Genomic DNA, 21605 nt, shown 5'->3' with positions numbered 1-21605 from the left:
AGTTGTCATTTTCTGTGACAACATTAGCAGTATACAGTTGGCCAGGAACCCAGTCTTTCATGCTCGTACAAAGCACATAGAAGTCCACTACCACTTCGTCAGAGAGAAGGTCTTGGCAGGAGATCTTGACCTTGTTTATGTCAGCACAGAGGATCGGGTAACTGACATCTTCACCAAAGCATTGGGTACAGAGAAGCTCCGCAGATTCAGGGCTTCGCTTGGTGTACATGAGATGGAGTTGAGCTCGAGGGGGAGTGTTAAGATATCGAGCTCTAGTGAGGCGGTGGACACTGATGACCCGCCTGGGGGATAGGCCCCGCACTTACACCACTGGCATGGTTGGTGAAATCTTGGGTGATATGCGGCCAGTGGGATGACAGGCTGTGTGACAGCCACTCTAGAGACTGGCATAGTTATAGCGCCAGCTCATTTAGTCGGGTTCACACTATAGAGAACCCATGTATGTATTGGTTGAGTACCTTTCATATTGTGTGTACTCTTATTCTTGTATATGGTGTGTTGAGTGTTGAGTAGAGAAGAAGAAGATTTTCAGCCTCTCACCTTGTGTGTTCTCTATTAGGGTTTTGTGAGTGTGTGTGTGCTTGCAAGAGCTCAAGCTCTCTTCCCCCCTGCATCTTTTCATTCGGCTGCCCTGCAGCCACGTTGGATTGCAATGGTAGTGCTAATAAGGCTAGAGGCGCTCTAGGTGGTGCTGGCTAAAGGTTGGATCCTTGGGTACTTGCACACGCTAGTATCGTGGTTTCCTAGTCTTTGACAATGAGCACAATAAAGTAACTGCATCGGTCTTAGGTGGGGACATTCAGTGCTTATATGATTTTCTCTACAGATTGAGCACCAAATCAGGTCTCTCCGGGGGTAAAGATGAGCATTTACTGATGCTTTTATCCCATCCTTGACTTTTAGGTTTTCCAAATGGCAATGCTGAGTTCTTCAAATGTCATGTTGCCAACTTGCTTGTTCTTGGATCCTGTGTCCTGATAACTAGAGACAAGACTCATGATGCTGCTACCATCGAAGCTGCCTTGGCATCGTCCAGTTGTGGCAACTCAAGCATGTTATCTTCATATTCAATGGCCAACTTACAGCACATATCCAGCGTAGTCGGTTGGCAGGCTAACACCAAATAATCATGCATCTTATGAACTCAGACTCCTCTCTAGAAGAAGCAGAAAATAACTAATCATCAGTTAGTCTTTCCCCCTCACTTTGCATATTGAGTTTAAGTGCTTGAGCCTAGACACAATCCCACATGGATTCGTTTTCTTTTTGCTTTATGTTATGGAGTTGAGCCACAGGACTCCACCTATCACCACTTTGAGCAAATCTCGGTATGAACACATTCTTAAGCCGTGTAAAATTGATTTTATCTTTAGGCTTTAATGTTTGATACCATTGGTGAGCTTTCCCTTCTAAAGTTAGAGAGAAGGCATGTATCCTAGTCACGTCACTCACGGGCCAACATGTATCACATGTTGACTCAAGGATCTCTATGTTTTGGATAGGGTCCTCATCTCCTAAGAATTTCTACACGAGTTTTGAAATAATGTGCGGCTTCATTTTAGGTGGTCTGGATTCAAGGGTCGTGCCTAGTTCCCTTACCATGCCTCTACCCACTTATGCGTCCATATTCAATAAATCCGCCCTTGTCGCTGTATTCAGATATGTGTGGGGATCTATTATTGGCCTCCAAGGAGTTACCCCCCCTTCCTAGACCTTGTCCTCTACTTGTGTAGGGTAGTTCCATCTATCCAGTCCAGGTCTACTGCTGGGTCCGCGCAATTCCTCATCACCTGACTCCTTATTAGCGACCTCAGCCCGCCTTTGTTGAATTAATAGTTCCATGCGAAAGTGAAATTATTGATAATTTTGTTTATTTCCTCTCTTGTGTAGAGCCGATTCTCACCTCCGGTAGATGCCCTAGGTAGATTGTCCACTTCTTCGGTCAATTCAAGGTCTTCCCTCAGCCTTGGGCTCCTCATTTATGGGTTCTAGGGCTGGTATTCCTCCTTCTGTCATTCCCATGGCCATAACAGATTCAAATTACCAATCTCCCTCTGTTTTGCCAATCTTCGTGTATCAAGCTCTTGCCTTTATAAGCTCAGAATTCACATTTGATGCTCTAAAAGCCATCTTTATGTCAACTTCTAATTCCTCAGATGTGGGGAAGAAGATTTGACCCACCTGGGTAGCATTTTCCTTAACCCGTCTGACCCTAGGAATCATTCCACTAGATCTCCAAGGGGTTAGTGTTTCTAGGTCTAGATGTTAGGGACGTATGTGTTGGTAAGTCCGGTTTTGGACCATGTTTCGCACTTGTTGAGACAGGTCCATGCCCGTAGATTGCGATTCATCTTCTTGTTGAGATATCAAGCTCAACTAGTGCTACTACAGAGGACATTGATGACCCACCTGGATGATAGCTTCCGCATCTACACCACTGGCCATGGTTGGTGAGATTATGGGTGATATGCGGCCAGTGGATGACAGGCTGTGTGACAACCATTTTGGATTACTAGAGACTGGCATAGTTATAGCACCAGCTCATTTAGTCGGGTTCACATTATGGACCGACCCTTGTATGTTGTAGTAGTAGAGTACTAACCCATATAGTGTGTACTCTTATCTTTATGTTATGTTGGTTGAGTAGAGAAGAAGAAGATAGAAAAAAAATTCAGCCATCCATCTCTCTCTTGTGTCATGCTCTCTCGTGTGTGTGTGTTTTCTTGCTAGGGTTTGAAGCTCTCCCTTTCCCCCACATTCTCTTTATGGTATCAGAGGCAAGAACAAGGAAGGGGTAAGAGCATCATCATCTCTTTCCCCTTCTTGGTTTAGATACAACACCCCCTTAATAGCTCTGGGAGCTACACATCTCTAATTGAGGAGTTGTCTTTGCAGGAGGCGGAGCTATAGGGCAGGTATATTATCCTATTAGACAATGTCTTTCGGTCAGATTCGCGTTTCGAGCACATTACGGGCTCTGTTTCGTCACTACAAGGACAGTTTTTTGGAAGTTCTGGTAGAGAATTGTTTTTGCTTGAAATCCTGTTATTGCAGTGCAGCAGTGCATTTTGGAAGAGCAAACATGGTTTGCACATGTATTGTTGATACTGGGTGTATGTACATGTACTCTAGTCACATTTGGTGACACACAGGTTGTGCTGAAATACCACTGCTGCAACAATTACAGGAGATACTGCTGTATTTTACAGGTTGCATACAGAAGTTGTCTGTTTGCAGGTTATTTGATTGCTCCAAGAAAACATGTCTAATGGAATTAATCAGATTTTTAGTGAGAAGCTGGATAAGAACAACTCCCATGCCTGGAAGTTCAAAATGACCAACTTCCTAATGGGTAAAGGATTTTGGGATTATGAAGAAGGAGACAATGAGGAGCCTCCAGAGTTATCTGAGGAGAATGCCACTCCTACAAATATATAGGCATTTAAACATTGGAATCAGGGTGCAAGAAAATTCATGTACTGGCTTTCAATTAGTGTCACAGACACTATGATAGGACACATACAGGATGCAAACACTCCAGCAAATGCATAGCAGAATCTGGTTCAAATGTTCCAGACTAACACAAAAGCAAGGAAAAGTTGTAGTTAAAGCAAGAGTTGCATACTGTTGGAAAAGAAAAGCATGTCCATCAATGAAGATGCCTTAAAGATCAAGGGCATTGTTGAATCCCTTGGGTCTATCAATGTATCAGTGGAGGATGATGATTTGGTGAGTGTCTGTTTGAATGGGCATGGCAAAGAGTACAAGCCATTCAAGACCTCCATTGCAGTTAGGGAGAATATTCTAACTTTCGAGACTTGATATCTATGTTGATCATAGAAGAAAAGGCTCTAAGTGAGGATTCTTCTTCACAAAGCAAGAACACATCGGAATAGGCCTTCTACTCTAATTTAGGTAGAGGCCGTGGTCGAGGCCAAGGTGGTGGCCGACAAGGAAATCAGAATTTTGGACAACAACAGTCCAATGATTCACAGCAGCAATCATACACAGGTGGAAGAGACCAATCTAGAGGCAAGGGGAGCCAAAGAGGCTGAGGTGGTTGGCACATAAATCAAAATGTAAATAGCATAGAGTTCTATTACTGTGTGCATCATCTAGTAAACATGGAGGTGATGACAGAAGTGAGCAGAGCTGTTTGTGATATAGCACATGCTTAGTTCCATAATAGGGGATGTGTCAGGATCTCAAGATATATGGTATGTGGATTCTGGCACCTCTAACCACATGACCAGTCATATTGAGTGGTTTAGAGATATGCAGAAAATGAAAAAACCACGTTATGTAGAAATAGGTGATGATATTGCGCATCCCATTGCGCATGTTGGTAAAGTGTCAGTCTAAGTAGGATGGCAAAATGAAGTACTTGGCTGATGTACTTCATGTTCCAAATATTACAAAGAACCTGATTTCTGTTGGACAGATGGTTGAGCAGGGTCTGCAAGTGAGGTTTAATCCTCAAGGATGTTTTGTGGAAGACTTCAAAAATAAGTGTCGCTTGGTTGCAAAGGGTAACAGAAATGGCAGGATGTTTACTTTGGATGTGAACATGCGTGAGATAAAGGCAGCCATCATGTTTGCACATGGAACAGATGTCATTGCAGATATTGACATATGGCACAAGCGCATTGGTCATGTGAATGTACACGACTGAAGTCTATGCAGGCCTAATATATTGTTGCAGGTTTGCCAAAGTTTAAGGTTGATGGTATGCATAAGGTATGTGAAGCATGCCTTCTTGGTAAGCAGGCCAAACATGCTTTCCCACATGAAAAGCATGTCACTGCAAGCCCATTGGATGTCATACATTCAGATGTATGGGGACCGACCAAGATTGCAACGATTACAGGTTGCAGGTACTATGTTACATTCGTTGATGACCACACTAAGAAAGTGTGGGTTTATTTCATGAAGGAGAAAAGTGAGGTGTCTGCTCGCTTTCAGAGACTTAAAGCCTTGGTCGAAAAGCAAAAAGACATGCAAATAAAATGCCTAAGATCAAATGGTGGGGGAGAATATTTCTCCAATGAGTTCAGTGATTTCTTGAGAAAGCAGGGAATCAAGAGGCAGTTTACATGCAGGTACACTCCGAACAGAATGGTGTTGCAGAAAGGAAAAATAGGCACGTGTCTTGATGGCTGAAAAGAAGATGCCACATTACTTTTGGGCAGAAGCAGTAGCAACTGTTGTGTACATTATGAACTAGACACCCACTACAGTTATTCATGGTATGACTCCTGAACAAAAGTTTACAAGCATAAGACCGGATGTGTTTCACTTGAAAGTGTTTTGGTGTATTACATATGTACATGTTCCTGATGAAGTGAGAACAAAGTTGGACCCAAAGGCAAAGAAATGCATTTTCATTGGTTATGCTATGGAGCAAAAAGGTTATAGATGCTATAACCCTACCACCGATGCGAGTAAGCAAAGATGTTGTCTTTGATGAGATGAGTAGCTAGTATGCACCAGTAGAAGTGAAAGAAACAAAAGATGCAGATGTAAGAAGTGCTGATGTAGCACCACATGTGAAGCAGCAATCACAGATGCTGAGTGGACCTAGGGAGTCCGCGAGTAGTGGATCCAATGTTAGCCCACGGTCAGGCAGGTTGAGGAATGATGCAGGTACACATGTATCATGGAAAGGGAAGGAAAAGGTAGATCAACCTTTTGTGCCTGATCTGTCAGCACGTCACTCATATGTGGATAGTGACTCTAGTGGCTCTGATCAGAGCCACTAGAGTCACTCATATGTGGATGGTGACTCCAGTGGCTCTGATCAGAGCCTTGATGAGGAGCTTGGCATTCTGTCTGCCCCCTGTGGTGGTTACTCCTGGTGTAAGGAGAACTAGGGCTGTTTTGAGGACACCTGGTAATGATCCAGGTGTACGCAGGTCTACAAGGGTTAGATACCCTGTTGTTGATAGGTTAAGATATGATGGATATACAGCCCATCATTATGCTTACATGGTAAAAGCAACACGGGAGGTTGAGTCCACTTGCTTTGAGCAGGTAATTGGAAATGAGAAATGGGAAGATGCCATGGATGAGGAGATGGCAGCATTGGATGCAAATACACCATGGGAGTTAGTGCCTTTGCCTAAGGAAAAGAAGGCAATTGGATGTAAGTGGGTGTATAAAGTCAAGCACAATGTTAATGGTTCAGTGAGCATGTACAAGGCAAGATTGATTGCCAAGGACTATGCGCAAACTTATGGAATAAACTATGAGGAGACATTTAGTCCGGTTTGCAAGAATGGCAACCATGAGAGCTGTCATTGGTATGGCTACAGCGAAGGGTTGGTCTTTACATCAAATGGATGTAAAGAATACTTTCTTGCATGGTGATTTGCTAGAAGAAGTGTACATGATGCAGCCACCAGGTTATGAGAGTGATGCACATCCAGATTTTGTGTGCAGGTTACGCAAAGCCTTGTATGGCTTGAAGCAGGCACCCAGAGCATGATCAAACAAGATTGGGGAGTATCTTGTTACCATTGGATTTCAGATATCCAATGTAGATTTTTCACTATAAGTGAAAAAGACATATAGAAGGATCATGCTATTAGTCATCTATGTGGATGACTTGATTATCACTAGTGATAGTGATGCAGAGATAAAAGATGTCATGACGCTTTTGATGCAGAAGTTTGAGATGAAGGATTTGGGTGAGCTGCTGCGATATTTCTTGGGCATAGAGGTGGTGAGCTCACCTCATGGCATTTTGCTATTACAGAGACAGTATGGCTTGAACATGTTGTCCAAGTATGGTATGACAGGCTGTAAGCTTATTTCAGTGCCATTGGAGCATAACACAAAGCTTTCCGCAGATACAGGTGAGCTTTTGGAGGATCCCACTACATACAGGCGCATAGTGGGTAGTTTGATATACATGACCATTACGAGGCCAGACTTGAGCTATGTTGTTGGACTTGTGAGTCAGTTTATGCAGGCCCCTAGGAAGCCACACTTGGATGTGACTAGATGGATTCTCAGGTACATAAAGTCCACAATTGATTATGGACTTTTCTATGAGGCTGGTACAGAGATACAGCTACATGGGTACACATATGCTGATTGGGTTGGTAGTATTGCAGACAAGAGATCTACTAGTGGTTTTATGTTCTCATTTGGGAGTGCTGTTGTGAGTTAGAGTAGTAAGAAGCAGCCAGCAGTTGCCTTGTCGAGTACAGAGGCAAAGAACAAGGATGTTTCTATGAGGTAGCTTGGTTTCACAAGCTCCTTGGTGACATGGGAGAGCCCGTAGATAGGACAGTTGTCATATATTGTGACAACATGAGCAGCATACAGTTGGCCCCAGTAACCCAGTATATCATGCTAGAACGAAGCACATTGAGGTGCATTACTACTTTGTGAGGGAGAAGATTCTAGCAAGAGATGTAGATCTGGTATATATCAGCACACAGAGGATCGAGTGGCTGACATCTTCACGAAGGCATTGGGCACAAAGAAGCTCCAGAGGTTTAGGAGCTTACTTGGAGTGCAGTGTGTGGAGTTGAGCTCGAGGGGGAGTGTTGAGATATTGAGCTCAACTAGTGCTACGGTGGACATTGATGACCCGCCTGGGTGATAGCTTCCGCATCTACACCACTGGCCATGGTTGGTGAGATTATGGGTGATATGCGGCCAGTGGACAAGCTGTGTGACAACCATTTTGGATTACTAGAGACTGGTCTAGTTATAGCACCAGCTCATTGAGTCGGGTTCACATTATGGACCGACCCTTGTATATTGTAGTAGTAGAGTACTAACCGATATAGTGTGTACTCTTATCTTTGTATGTTATGTTGGTTGAGAAGAGAAGAAGAAGATAGAAAAAAAAATCAGCCATCCATCTCTCTTTTGTGTGTGTGTTTGCTTGCTAGGGTTTGAAGCTCTCCCTCCCCCTACATTCTCTTTACTTATGTGCCGTGTTGGAGACCAAAAAATCCCCTGGCCATATCAAAGATTCCACTGGACTTTGTCGGAGAAACTGGTTTCCCTTCCTCTCCAAATCCCAGAGAACCTTAAACCTTACTCCATAGATTCTTCACTACTAGTTTCTATAGTGGCCAGATTTCTCTAAGCTACAACACTCAATTGAGTGCTCGACGAGCAATCTGAACCAACACTTCTCTGGGGGGGTATGAGGAACCTGGGTAATTATATGCAGTCGTCGTCGGGAGTAAGTTCGCCTCCAATAAGTTTCCTTGACCTCAAGTGCATGAGAATACACTTCAGCAGGCTAACTCACTACTCCAATCGTTACTCCGATTTCTGTCGAACTGATGTTTCACATCGTGAAATGGCAAACTGCTTCAAGAAGGTACAGGCGTACGCTCAGTTGAGGACACAGGCGTACGCTTCCCAGCAAGGGAATGGAACAAGCATGGCAGGACCGAAGAGATAGACATACGCTTCTAGGAAGACACGAGCATGGCTACGGCAAGGATGCAGACATGTCCTTGTCGAAAATGAAGAAATGGGCAAATACACTGAGAATGAGGACACGGACGTAACTTGAGGGAAAGAAACGAGTGTGCTCTTGCAAAAAAGGAAGACGCGGCTGTGGCAGGGCAGAAGGAAAGGGCGTACACTTCGGATGGTACAAGCGTATGCTTCTAATGGTACGATCGTACATTTGTCAGTTAGAGATCTTTAATTTTGAAGTGCTGACAGCCACCCATTGAAATCCCCTGAGAGTACAAATGTTCCCAGTTTGTATCCCTTGTTTAATGCTCTTTATGTTTAGTTAATACAGTTTATTCCTTTTTAAATGCCCTCTGCTCAATTTAATGTAGTATATGCTAGAAGATATGCTCTGGGGAATGGAACGGGCATGGCAAAGAAGACACAGACATGGCACTAAGAAGGGTACGGCCGTACGCTTCTTAGAAAACAGTCTAGAGTAAAAATTTTACCTCTTCTCCTCCTCAGATTTCTAACGATTTGAGCTCTTTCCTTATAATTTTTTGAGTTTTTCTTTTTGTAGGAGGCTAGAGCTAGTCTCTAGCTACCCAATGATGCCTAGAATGCTTAAGAAAAAGTAATTATCTTAGATTAATTAGAGAATTAAGCTAATTGTGTAAAACTTAACAAATGTTTTTACAAAACCAAAAATTGCAAAAATCTCAAGAGCAAGGTTTAAGCACCTACTTGTGTCTCCCACATCTGATGAAGACTTTTACGCTCCTCATGCTCCATTGATCTCCATTGCTCCATGGCAAGAGTAAACAAACATAAACAACAAGCAAACAAACACATCCAACATGCAACCACCAGTGGATTTGCACTCCAACCGGACAATCTCAGTGGATTTGCACTCCAACCGGACAATGTGATGGCTCTAGCAAGTAAAATGTATGGAGAACCCTAAGCTAAATGCTCATCCCCGAAAACAACGGCACCAAAGATGTTAACCAAAACATACTACCTTGCACAAGAGAGGGAGAGAAGAAGAGAATGATGCTATGCAAGGGTCAATTCGAAGACTTGCATTTAGCAACCCTAATGAGAGTTAACTCCCCTAAGTGAGACCGCTAGGGGCTCACTCCACCTCCACTTGTGTCACCCAAATGGAGATCCTCCACAAGCTAGGTAGTGAGCAAGGAAGAAGGGAGCTATGGAAAGCTCTACCTCCACTCAATGCCAATGTGCATGCAAGAGGGAGATAAGAGGAGGGAGAAGAGAAGATTAGACTAATACTATCCACTCCATGCATACACCACAATCAAGCAAGCAAGCATTCACAAACACAAGCTTACAACCATAAACACGAGAGAGAGAGAGAGAGAGAGAAGGCAAGACTCAATTGGGACAAATAGGATAGTCTTTTCATATTCCATAAAATTATTTATATACATGAGCTCACTTTTTACAATAATCGACTGCCCATTTACAATTGGGAGCCCCAAATTGGCTTCGTAGCTCTATGTAATCTAGCTCATTCTTCCTACGACCGGCATTACACAAGCCGTAAGCTCGGTCATCCCATATATCTTTTCTTAATAAGCTCTTAGCACGGCTACATAATGATGAATTACAAGAAGCATAACCCACTTAAAAAATGATGTTTACCAGTGTGGTTAACACCAAGGAATACAGAAATGTACCTGGACGGCTACTATCGATGATGAGGCTTAATGGAGATATCAATGCCTATTGATGTGTTTACTACATGTAGAGCCCGTGTGTATATTACAGATGTCATGCATGGGAATTGGGCAAAAGGTGGATCCATGTAAAAACTGGTAAAAACTCTAACAGACCACTTTCTTAGACACTTATTTGCCTACTTTCTTCGACTCTTACACATGGTTTGAGATAGGGAATTAAGTGTTGACGTGTAATGAGGATGGCAAATAAGGCAAGAAATGAGGTTGGGTTGTCCATGAGAATGAAAGAATTTAAAAAACCCAGTATTGCATGTATATTGGTAAACTGCAAGGAATGGAAAGCTTGTCAGCAAACAATGTTGATCGTGGGATACGGATTTGTGCAAGGAATTGACAACTTGTCAATAGAGACAATATCGACCACGGGATGCAAATTTCTAGTGACCTAGGCATCTCTACCTCATTTGATTAACATGGTTGTGGACATATATGTTGATAAACTGCAAGGAATGAATAACTTATCCCAAACAATCTCAATCGTGGAATGCGGATTTCAATGACCTCGACATATCTACCTCATTTGATTAGCAAGGTTGTGGACATGTTTTGTGACTTGGAGGGAAAGGCAAAGCTCGCCTAAGTCTTGCGATTTTTTTTCGGATTTGGTTGCATTGTCAGTGCTCGCCCAAGCTCTCTCTCTCTCTCTCTCTCTCTCTCTCTCTCTCTCTCAAATAAATAATAAACATTCAAAAGAAGTTTTTTTACACATAGCACACGTAAGCCTACGTTGCCATGTGGTAGTTTTGTCAAAACAAGCACAAGTTATGAATTGAATAGGCGGAGGATATATGGCAACTAATAAAGGAAAATCTTTAAGTTGTAATTTTGACAAAAAATCGTCCTCTCATTGAGAAAAGGGAAAAAAACAACGAAGGCATGGTTGAAGCTAACGTATGTAGTCTACAAATAATCTGCACGATTAAGGACAAAGTCAACAAATAGATGCCACAAATGTGTGGCTAGTTGATTTTGAATATAGTAATCATATCCTTGTGGGGAATAACTCTTGAATGTTGAAGAAGTGCTAAAATTCTAGAGATGATGCATGTTTACATTCAAGTACCAACAAGTTCTAATCAACCTCCAAGGTCAGCAACACCATATAGTTAATGTTAAACTAGTTTATGGTGGAATTTGACAAAATGTTGAGCCAAATATACAAAGGATGTACAATTTATAAAGTATTCTATAAGAGATTTATATTTTAAATTGCAAAATTAATGGTAGTCAATCCAACCTATCAAGTTCAAATCTTAGTACTTTTACTCAACCAAAATTTGCAGTTCACAAATTTATGTACTAGAATCGCTCTACTTTTAAGACCAACTCTCATGACAAGCATAATTATGGGCATTGACTTGTTTCAAGCATGAATTTTTCTCCTCCACATCATGTCATTCATGCACATGAGGGTGGGCATGGGCAACTGCTGGTGCAGGCGGGCAAGCATGCACATTGTGTATTAGGATGGTTTTAGACTCATTTTACATTATTTTGCTTGGTTACTCACAGGAAATCCAATACAAACAATCAAATATGAGAGAAAAACAGGTAGTGAATTCCATGTAAAAAGCATCCTCATACCATCATTTGATGAGTTTAGAGTACTTTCACCTCTATATTATCTGTAATAGGTTGACATGTATCAAGCATATTCTGAACCAGAAACTGCCCTGACCATTGCAGTACTTGATTGCTTTGCAAAGAATCTCTGCCTCCACTGGACATATGGATAAGTTGCCCTGGATAGAAGCTTTGCTGGCTTTGAAAAGGAGAGAACTTCATACCAGACACTGTCATCCTCCTCCCATTTGACGGCAAACATTTCTTCGCCAGCCTACATACAATATATACTACCCTGGTCACAGAAGGATCACTTCCACAAGAAACGAGATTTCTTTCCCAAGATGATTAAAACAGACCCGATGCATAAAAATTCATCCGAGTTCGTCGCCCAAATAGCTATTGCACCACACTGCCCAAATAGTTATCGCACCGCACTGCCCAAAAGGCATGGCCTATTTTTCATTCATGATGAGATATGCCATGGACATTATTGTATCACTTTGGTCTCATAGGCCCATTGGGTCTTTATAAGATGCTTAATATATCCATCTCTCTCTCTCTCTCTCTCTCTCTCTCTCTCTCTCCAAACAAGCCATAGTTCTCTACCCCTCCCCTCTCTCTACAGCACAAAGGAAAATCAAGACGCTTACCAATAGATGCCCTTCAAGCGTGCCACTTCCATAAGCAAAAAAACCTTTCATGTTTCCCTTTGAAATGGTAGAAGAGAATTCCTTCTGTGACTTGGGCAAAGACTCAAAACGATAGATATCATGCACATAAAGGATTTCTAGTGGTGTGAGGATCCACGTGAACAACTCGTTGACACGCACACAGAATTGTTGCTCAACTTTGATGGGGGTGCTTGGATCCACCGAAGCCCACCCTAACTGAAAGTGCCTGCACATAAAAATGATCATTTTTAAAAACAACCAAGATGTAAGGCAAAGATCTATTTCATTAAAGATTCTATCCAACAAAGGCAAAAAATGTTCATAAAAATAAACCCTCTCCTAAGATAATAATAATCATGTGAATAGAGAAACCGTGTTGATATCCCTCCCTTTAAAACTTCAATGCCCATTTTATACAATAATCTCCCAGCTCCCATATTGCCATACTTATATAAGGCCATATGAAAGCTGAGAACAAGCAGGTCAGAACTTTGTTACCAGAGTGTACAAGTTCTTCATAGCATCTCACTGTAAGTGTCTTTGACAAGTTCCCCGGCTCAGCAATTGCATAAATTGGTGGTCAGTTTGACGATTTACCAATTAATTTGTTGGCTGCCCACGTGCCTGACAGACCGTGCCCAGTATGAACGCACCAATGAAAGCCTTGGAGCCCAGCTGAGGCCAACCGATAGCTTCCTGCCTCCCTCACTTACATCTCTCTTTTCCATGCCCTTTCCTCAAGCTGTGCATAAAATGACAAAGAACTCGAGCTGCCATGCTCTATTGAGCTTCAGAAGCAAAACGAATCAAGCAAAAGATTTCCTTGAGCATTTCTGGGAAAAACAATTGTCTCTCAGAGCCCTTTCATTCGCCAACAATATCTTTATGTGACTTGCCCGTGCCATCAATGCACACTACTAACTAGTTGCTTAAGTCGTGTTTAGTGACACCCCTCCGACTTATGAAATCAACTATCCTCAGCTGAAATTCACCAACAATATCTTTATGCGACTTGCTGTCACATGCGTGGAAGCTCTGTGTCTTCTTTCAGCCCTAAACACCTTTCCATAGGAGCACAGACATGCAAAACACAAAGCAGAGATGGAAAGAAGAGAGAGGGATAGCTGTATTTTCAATATATTCCTAATGTACAAAAAGGTACAAGTCTTGGCAAGCCATATGCAGCAGAGATGAAGACAAAATCTGAGAGCACAAGAGCAAGTGCACTGCAGAAAAACACAGCAATAGAGAAGGAGAGAGAGAGGCGTGTAACTCTGCTATATATACACAAGAAAATCCCAGTGACTGAATACAATGAGTGGGGGACCAAGGGGCCATTTTATATGGCCCCACATGAGCAGTCGGCCTGCTCAGAAGACAGCCGACAGCCTCTCAAATGTCCACGACCAGGTCAGTCTCCACTCGGCCAGCTGCTCAGAGTCGGCCAACACTCATGACAAGTCGGGGACCAGAAGCAGCAGTCGGCCAGCATCCAGGACACCCAGACCAGCAGTCAACCAGTGTCTGGATCAGCCAAGAGCCACAGAACAGCCTCCCACACTTGGTAAAAATAGGGAAAAATATGGAGAGATGGGAAAAATGAGAAAACACCTAAATCGGGCAGGCACACCCACAACAGAGGCCCTGGTGTAAATATACAGATAGGAGATGACTGCTAACACCCCCTCTCAGCTCCTGGATGTGGAACCAACCCCAGTGAGCTAGAGTGCGCCGGAGCATAGCTTGAGGTAGAGACTTTGTGAAGAGGTCCGCCGCATTGTCCTCCGTCGAACAATAAAGAAGCAAGATGTCACCAACCAAGATCTTCTCACGTACAAAGTGATATTGTATCTCTATGTGCTTGGCCCGGGCATGGAAGACCAAGTTCCGAGCAATAGCTATACAGCTCTGGTTATCGCACTGGATGACTATGGGCTTCTTATGTGGAAACCCAATCTCGCCAAGCAACCTCCGCAGCCACACAACCTCACAAGCAGCACCACAAGCAGCCCAGTACTCTGCCTAAGTCGTTGGTTTAGGGTTGACTTCTTTCCACCAAAGCAAACCTTTGCATGAGAGGAAACCTGCTGCTAACTGGATCTTTTTGCCATCGTCATATGGATGAAACTGAAAATGGACTTGCCACTTATGTAGCCAAGTGTCCACTATCTCTTTGGTACGCTGCTTTTGCTCGCCCCCAAACTGTTCCAAAGTAATGTTGGGACCTAAAGCAGATGCCAAAGTATCCATACCTGAAGAAAGAGTAGATAGGGTAGTGATCAACAAAGAGATGGAGTTCTGTAAGGCCTGCATCTGCACGGCGACTTGTGCTTGACGTTCCGAGGAAGAAGCTTTGAGAGCAACTTTAAACTCTTGAAAATCAGATTTTGAAACAAAATCGTCAAAAAGATCGCCATTGGTGGCTTCCGTAGCCAGCAGGTCTTCACGTTCGGGGATGGGCTCCAACTCGGATTCTTGGGTCGACATCTTGAAGAGGGCAAGATGAGAGAAAAGATTGGCCTTGTACAAGGAAGAGTACTAGAGAGCTTGAGGAGATGTGTGGCAAGAAACCTCCTTAAGGGAAATTTATAGGCTTCCCCAAAAGCTTACTTAGCTTTTGCTTTTGTGTTTATATATATATATATTCTTTTTTTTTATACACTATAAAAGCAAAGCATGGGTTTATTGTAAACCCTTTTTCTGAAGTGTGGGTTTATTAAAATCCTTAAGTGCAAGTTAAAATGCTGAAAGCAGTGGTGATTTTTTTTTAAAAACAAAAGCTTAAAAAAACCACCCGACGACCATGCTTTTCGCGTTTGTCTGCAGCATGTAGCGCCGCCTACCTGCCACCCGTCCGCCCGCTTGCCAGCACCCGTACGCCTGCGTGTCTACGCGTGTGTACCCGCCTGTGCGAATAACACCCGCCTACGACCACCTGCTTGGCGCTGCCGCCTACACATCTACATGGGCACCTACGCCTGCCTGTGAATACAGGTGACCGCCTGTGCCTGGCTCTGCATAGCACCCCACATGTGCATGACTACTTGCCTGGCTGCGTGTACAGGCTTTTCCGCTTACGTGGACTGAGCAGCAATTCAGGCACCACCAGTAAACAGCCGGCAATAATTCTCTCTCTCTCTCTCTCTCTCTCTCTCTCTCGATTGCAAAAACAGCCAACTGGCTTTTACCACTTCTCTCTCTCCTCAAACTGTTGAAAGCAAAGCAAACAACCAATACAAGACCAAAACCTTCATCACAGGTTCCTACGATGCAAAAGCAACATGCTGAATTTGGAAAAACAACAGCATGAACAGAAAAACAGAAATCTTCTCGAACTCGTACCTTTTCTTTGACCTCTTACTCTACCTAGCGACTTGCTCGTTCTCGAGGCTTGCTCTGATACCACTGTCAAATCCCCATAGGATCTCCTCGTAGAACGCTCCTAGTACAAGACTCAAAACCTGCAAACAAACCAAACAAACGTGAAGGGGATGCAGGCCTGACTCACCTCCCAACCTTGACAGCCGTGGGCAAGCCCACAAGTCTTGGCTGTCCCCACCAAGCCACGAGCTGAGCTAACTAGATGGACGTACCGACCAATCTCTACCTCGCGACGTCCCATACCACCACGAGCTACCCTCGCGGGCCTCCAATCTGCTGCCGGCCTCAGTTGTATAAAGCAGGTACACGTCTGCACTAGATCCAGGCTCCTAACCATAGAGCTCTCACAAAGACACGCGAGACTCTATGAACTAATGACTAACCTTGGCCACCCTTTTATAGACTCTTGGCCGGTCACCGGGCATCCACACTTGGTCGTCCTCCCGTCCATACTTGGTTGCCCACCCGTTAGTCTATCCCTAACTCAGCTCACCAATCAGCCTACCTAGCTCCAAGCTTCCCCAAACCTCGAACCTAGTCTTGTGCACATGGTAGATACACACTATGCACATGACATACTCAACACAATCCTTCCACTTGATCTTGTATTCCGTAATAAGTGTATTACGCAATCGTCTTTTACGAAATCCAAGAATCTTTTCAGGTTCGTGTGGAAGAAATATCATGTCCTCAACATCTATAATTTCTTGAGGAGTAACTAACTGGTCTGTTCCACCCAGTACTTCCTTAAGTCTACTGACATGAAATACAGAATGAACTTTCACATGAGAAGGCAAATCCAATTCATATGCGACTGAACCAATCCGTCATGTAATACGAAATGGTCCACAATATCTAGGGGATAATTTTGAAGATCGACCTATCCGTAAAGTCTCCGAATCTTTCAAAACTCGCAAATACACCATTTTTCCTTCAGAGAACTCTCTGGGTGAACGACGTCTATTAGAATAAAATCTGTCTGTCTTGAGCACTTCCAATAGATTCTTTCGCAACTTGTAACATTTCTTGCATATCTTGCAAAAAATTACATGCTGCATCATGCTGAAGTCCTGAAAATCCCACTGTAATAGGTGATCGAGGTTGAAAACCATACATAAGCATGAAGTCCTGAAAATCCCACTGTAATAGGTGATTGAGGTTGAAAACCATACATAAGCATAAAAGGACTAAAACATGTACTCGTATGCTTAGTACTATTATATGCAAATTCTAACATAGGAAGATAATCCTCCCATGAACTCTGTCTTTTGGAGAGACATGCTCGAAGCATATCCTCCAAAATCTGATTAACTCTTTCAGCCTGGCCATCAGATTGAGGATGATCTGAGGAACTCAAATTCAAACTTGTTTCCAACTTTTAAAAAACAAGCCTCCAAAAGTCATTTGTAAACTTAGAGTCCCTATCACTAACTATGTCCTGCGGTAACCCGTACAGTCTAAACAATTGCTCGATAAACTGCCTTGCTAATTGCGTAGCTATAACGGTCTTCCGTGTCGGTAAAAATCTAGCCATTTTTGTCAAGCGATCCACCACAACCCAAATAGAATCGTGGCCTTGACGTGTTCTTGGCAATCTAGTAATAAAATCCATGGAAATACTTTCCCATTTATTACCCGGGATTTGCAAAGGATGCAACAGCCCAGCCTATCTAAAGCATTCAGCTTTATTCGCTTGACAAACTTGACACTTGAGAACATAAGCATAATATAACGTCTCCACCTTTCGATCCCATACTTGCCGATCCGCAGGTAGGCGTACCTCATAGGTATGATCGCTGGGTGTTGTGTCAAGACCCAATTTCTGCAAAGTTTGTAATTAACAAAATTGTGTGAGCTGCCAGGGTCCAAAAGAATATGTATTCTATAGCCATTCACTTCTCCATAAACTCAAAGAAGATCATGCAAGCCAAAAACTTTAGAGTTGAATATACAATCAGAACATGAACTAGGACGAGAAAGTACAATAACTGACGTACCTGTCAAAGACAACTGGTTAGCTGCCTTTGGCTTGGATCCTGCATTGGTCTTGGCACCCTTTTGCTTCGAGCACTCGCTACGCATATGTCCTTTTTCTTCGCAAATGAAACAACGTTCCTCCTTCTTGAGCTTCAAAGCCTTAAGGAGACGTTTTTTCTTTGCTGGAGTCGAAGTAGAATTCTTCGAAGGTTGGTCCAAAGACTTTCCTTCTGTCATACTAGCCATCGGCGTGGAGAACTTCCTTTTGTGCTTGTTCCCCTCCTCAGTCACGGGTTTAGACTTGGAAGAGACCATTGTATCATCATAGATACGAGCGGAATGAATGGCCTAGTCCAAAGTTTTGCATTTGTTGTTTTTAACCTGTAAACGGTATGGGTCGGGTAAACCGGCTACGAAGAAACCCAAAAGAGTGGTGGAATCCATCTTCGTAGCTTTCATCTGCAAGTCTCTAAATTTCTGGAGGTAGACCTCATAAGCGAGGTTCTGCGAGGTCATGGTCAAAGTAGCAAACCGGGCAACAATATCATAGTCATCCTCTTCTTGAGGAATTCTTTCTTGAAGACTTGTTCGAATTGTGTCCAAGTCGTTGGTTTAGGGTTGACTTCTTTCCACCAAAGCAAACCTTTGCATGAGAGGAAACCTACTGCTAACTGGATCTTTTTGCCATCGTCATATGGATGAAACTGAAAATGGACTTGCCACTTATGTAGCCAAGTGTCCACCATCTCTTTGGTACCCTGCTTTTGCTCGCCCCCAAACTGTTCCAAAGAAATGTTGGGGTCTAAAGCAGATGCCAAAGTATCCATACCAAAAAGAGTAGATAGGATAGTGATCAACAAAGAGATGAAGTTTTGTAAGGCCTGCATCTACACGGCGACTTGTGCTTGACGTTCCGAGAAAGAAGCTTTGAGAGCAACTTTAAACTCTTGAAAATCAGATTTTGAAACAAAATCGTCAAAAAGATCGCCATTGGTGGCTTCCGTAGCCGGCTGGTCTTCACGTTCGAGAATGGGCTCCAACTCGGATTCTTGGGTCGACATCTTGAAGAGGGCAAGATGAGAGAAAAGGTTGGCCTTGTACAAGGAAGAGTACTAGAGAGCTTGAGGAGATGTGTGGCAAGAAGCCTCCTTAAGGGGAATTTATAGGCTTTCCCAAAAGCTTACTTAGCTTTTGCTTTTGTGTTGCAAGAAGCCTCCTTAAGGGGAATTTATAGCCTTCCCCAAAAGCTTACTTAGCTTTTGCTTTTGTGTTTATATATATATATATATATTCTTTCTTTTTTTTATACACTATAAAAGTAAAGCATGGGTTTTTTTTCTAAAGTGTGGGTTTATTAAAATCCTTAAGTGCAGGTTAAAACGCTGAAAGCAGTGGTGATTTATATTTTTTTTACAAAAGCTTAAAAAAACCACCCGGCGACCATGCTTTTCGCGTTTGTCTGCAACACCTAGCACCGCCTACCTGCCACCCGTCCGCCCGCTTGCCAGCACCCGTACGCCTGCGTTTCTGCGCATGTGTACCCGCCTGTGCGAATAACACCCGCTTGCGACCACCTGCTTGGCGTTGCCGCCTGCGCATCTACATGGGCACCTGACCTGCGCCGCCTGGCTGTGCATAGCAGCCCACGTGTGCATGACCACTTGCTTGGCTGCGTGTACAGGCTTTTCCGCTTACGTGGACTGAGCAGCAATTCAGGCGCCAACAGTAAACAGCCGGCAATACTTCTCTCTCTCTCTCTCACAAAAACAGCCGACTGGCTTTTACCACTTCTCTCTCTCCTCAAACTGTTTACACAGTTGAAAACACCTACAGCCCTTCTTCTTGCAAAGCAAACAACCAATACAAGACTAAAACCTTCATCACGGGTTCCTATGATGCAAAAGCAACATGCTGAATTTGGAAAACCAGCAGCATGAACAGAAAAACAGAAATCTTCTCGAACTCGTACCTTTTCTTTGACCTCTTTCTCTACCTAGCGACTTGCTCGTTCTCGGGGCTTGCTCTGATACCACTGTCAAATCCCCATAGGATCTCCTCGTAGAACACTCCTGGTACAAGACTCGAAACCTGCAAACAAACCAAACAAACGTGAAGGGGGTGCAGGCTTGACTCACCTCCCAACCTTGACAGCCGTGGGCAAGCCCACAAGTCTTGGCTGTCCCCACTGAGCCACGAGCTGAGCTAACTAGATGGACGTACCGACCAATCTCCACCTCATGACGTCCCATACCGCCACGAAGCTACCCTCGCGGGCCTCGAGACTGCTACCGACCTCGGCTGCATAAAGCAAGTGCACGTCTGCACTAGATCCAGGCTCCCGACCATAGAGCTCTCACAAAGACACACGAGATTCGATGAACTAATGACTAACCTTGGCCACCCTTTTATAGGCTCTTGGCTGGTCACCAAGCGTCCACACTTGGGTGCCCGCTCGTCCATACTTGAGTGCCCGCCCGTTAGTCTACCCTAACTGAGCTCGCCAATCAGCCTGCCTAGCTCCAAGCGTCCCCAAACCTCAAAGCTAGTCTTGTGTGCGTGTAGCACACAGTAGATACACACTGTGCACATGACAGTGATGGAACATACAACACCTGGGAGGAATGCTTCCCCCCTCTACCATCGGGAACTATCTCCAACCTGCCCTCACTGTGAACTAGGATAGTGGATGTATCCCCAGTAAGAATGTGACCAGAATACCTGCAGAGATCCTGTAAATTTGAACGGGAAGGAGTAATGTGCCTGGAAGCACCACGGTCTAGAATCCACTCCCGAGTATCCGTAACAGAGAGTCCTCCAACCTCCTCCCTGCACGAAGAAAATGAAACGTTGGTGTCCATAACCTCCATGTGCAAAAAAGTTGGAGTCTTCATGGTTGCTGCTGAGGATTCAGCACTCTTCTCGGTACTCCGCTTGGGACTCTGCCTCCAATAGTGACCTTTCTCGCCACAATCATTACAAGCCCTCTCTGCCTTTAGTTTCTCGCGGTCTGAGTCAGACTTCTTCTTAGAAGACTTCTCCGATGAAGCCTTCCCTTTTTCCTTGTTGTTATGGCCTTTCGATCGTTGGCCAGTTAAGGCCTCCGAACCTCCGCCCTGTGGAGGGTTCGTGAATCTTTCCTCCTGGTCCAAGACCATGGACACAAGCTCCTCCCATGTGATGGTGCTGAGCCTGCCACTGGTAATCACAGAAGAGTAGAATGCTAACTACTGAGAGGGCAAATGCGACAGCAACGTGATGGCCATATCCTCCGATGATATCTCTTTCCCAGCTTGGAGAACTTCTTGCTGAAGAGCCTGCAGCTTGTTGATGTGCTCCCGCATCATCGACGACTTTGCACGATTCATCACCCACATCTGTACTTCCAAGGAGATCCTCTTCATGGGTCATTTCTCATACCTTCCATGGATGTCAATGAATTGTGTTTGAAAGCAAAGAATTACAGAAGATACTTGATTCGTTTCAAGATGTATTTCCTAAGGAACTACCATCGGGTTTACCACTTGAACGAGCAGTAGATCATAGTATTGACTTGATCCCTAGTCCTCATCCTATCAGTATTCCACCTTACAGGATGAGCCAAGCTAAGGAAGATGAGTTGGCTAAACAACTCGAAGATTATTTGAGGATGGGCCAGATCCATCTAAGTAAATCACCTTGGGGTGCACCTGTGTTGCTTAGGAGAAAGAAGGACAATACCTGGAGAATGTGTATAGATTACAAGAGATTGAACAAGCTGACCATTAAGAACTGTTATCCTTTCCCTAGATCAGATGAC

General features: G+C 43.8%; 1 protein-coding gene across 2 annotated transcripts in view; it reads right to left on the bottom strand.

The window, feature by feature from the left end:
* Positions 1-11545: 11545 nt before the first annotated feature.
* The window catches only part of LOC147607953 (outer envelope protein), a 65102-nt gene continuing 55042 nt past the window's right edge, over positions 11546-21605 (bottom strand). Inside the window, exons 3-4 of one of the 2 annotated variants that reach the window (XM_086789724.1) lie at positions 12431-12677; positions 11546-12051 (exon numbers count right to left, since the gene is read on the bottom strand). In XM_086789724.1, the coding sequence (XP_086645850.1) occupies positions 11860-12051; positions 12431-12677 (439 nt within the window). In that variant the 3' untranslated portion in view covers positions 11546-11859. The other variant, XM_086789725.1, reaches the window with a different exon arrangement.

This window comes from Cibotium barometz, chromosome 54 (genome assembly GCF_041138505.1).
Source record: "Cibotium barometz isolate CiBa-2024 chromosome 54, ASM4113850v1, whole genome shotgun sequence".
NCBI lineage: Eukaryota > Viridiplantae > Streptophyta > Polypodiopsida > Cyatheales > Cibotiaceae > Cibotium > Cibotium barometz.
Note: the sequence above shows the minus strand (reverse complement) of the source record. Positions and strands in the feature narration are given on the sequence as shown.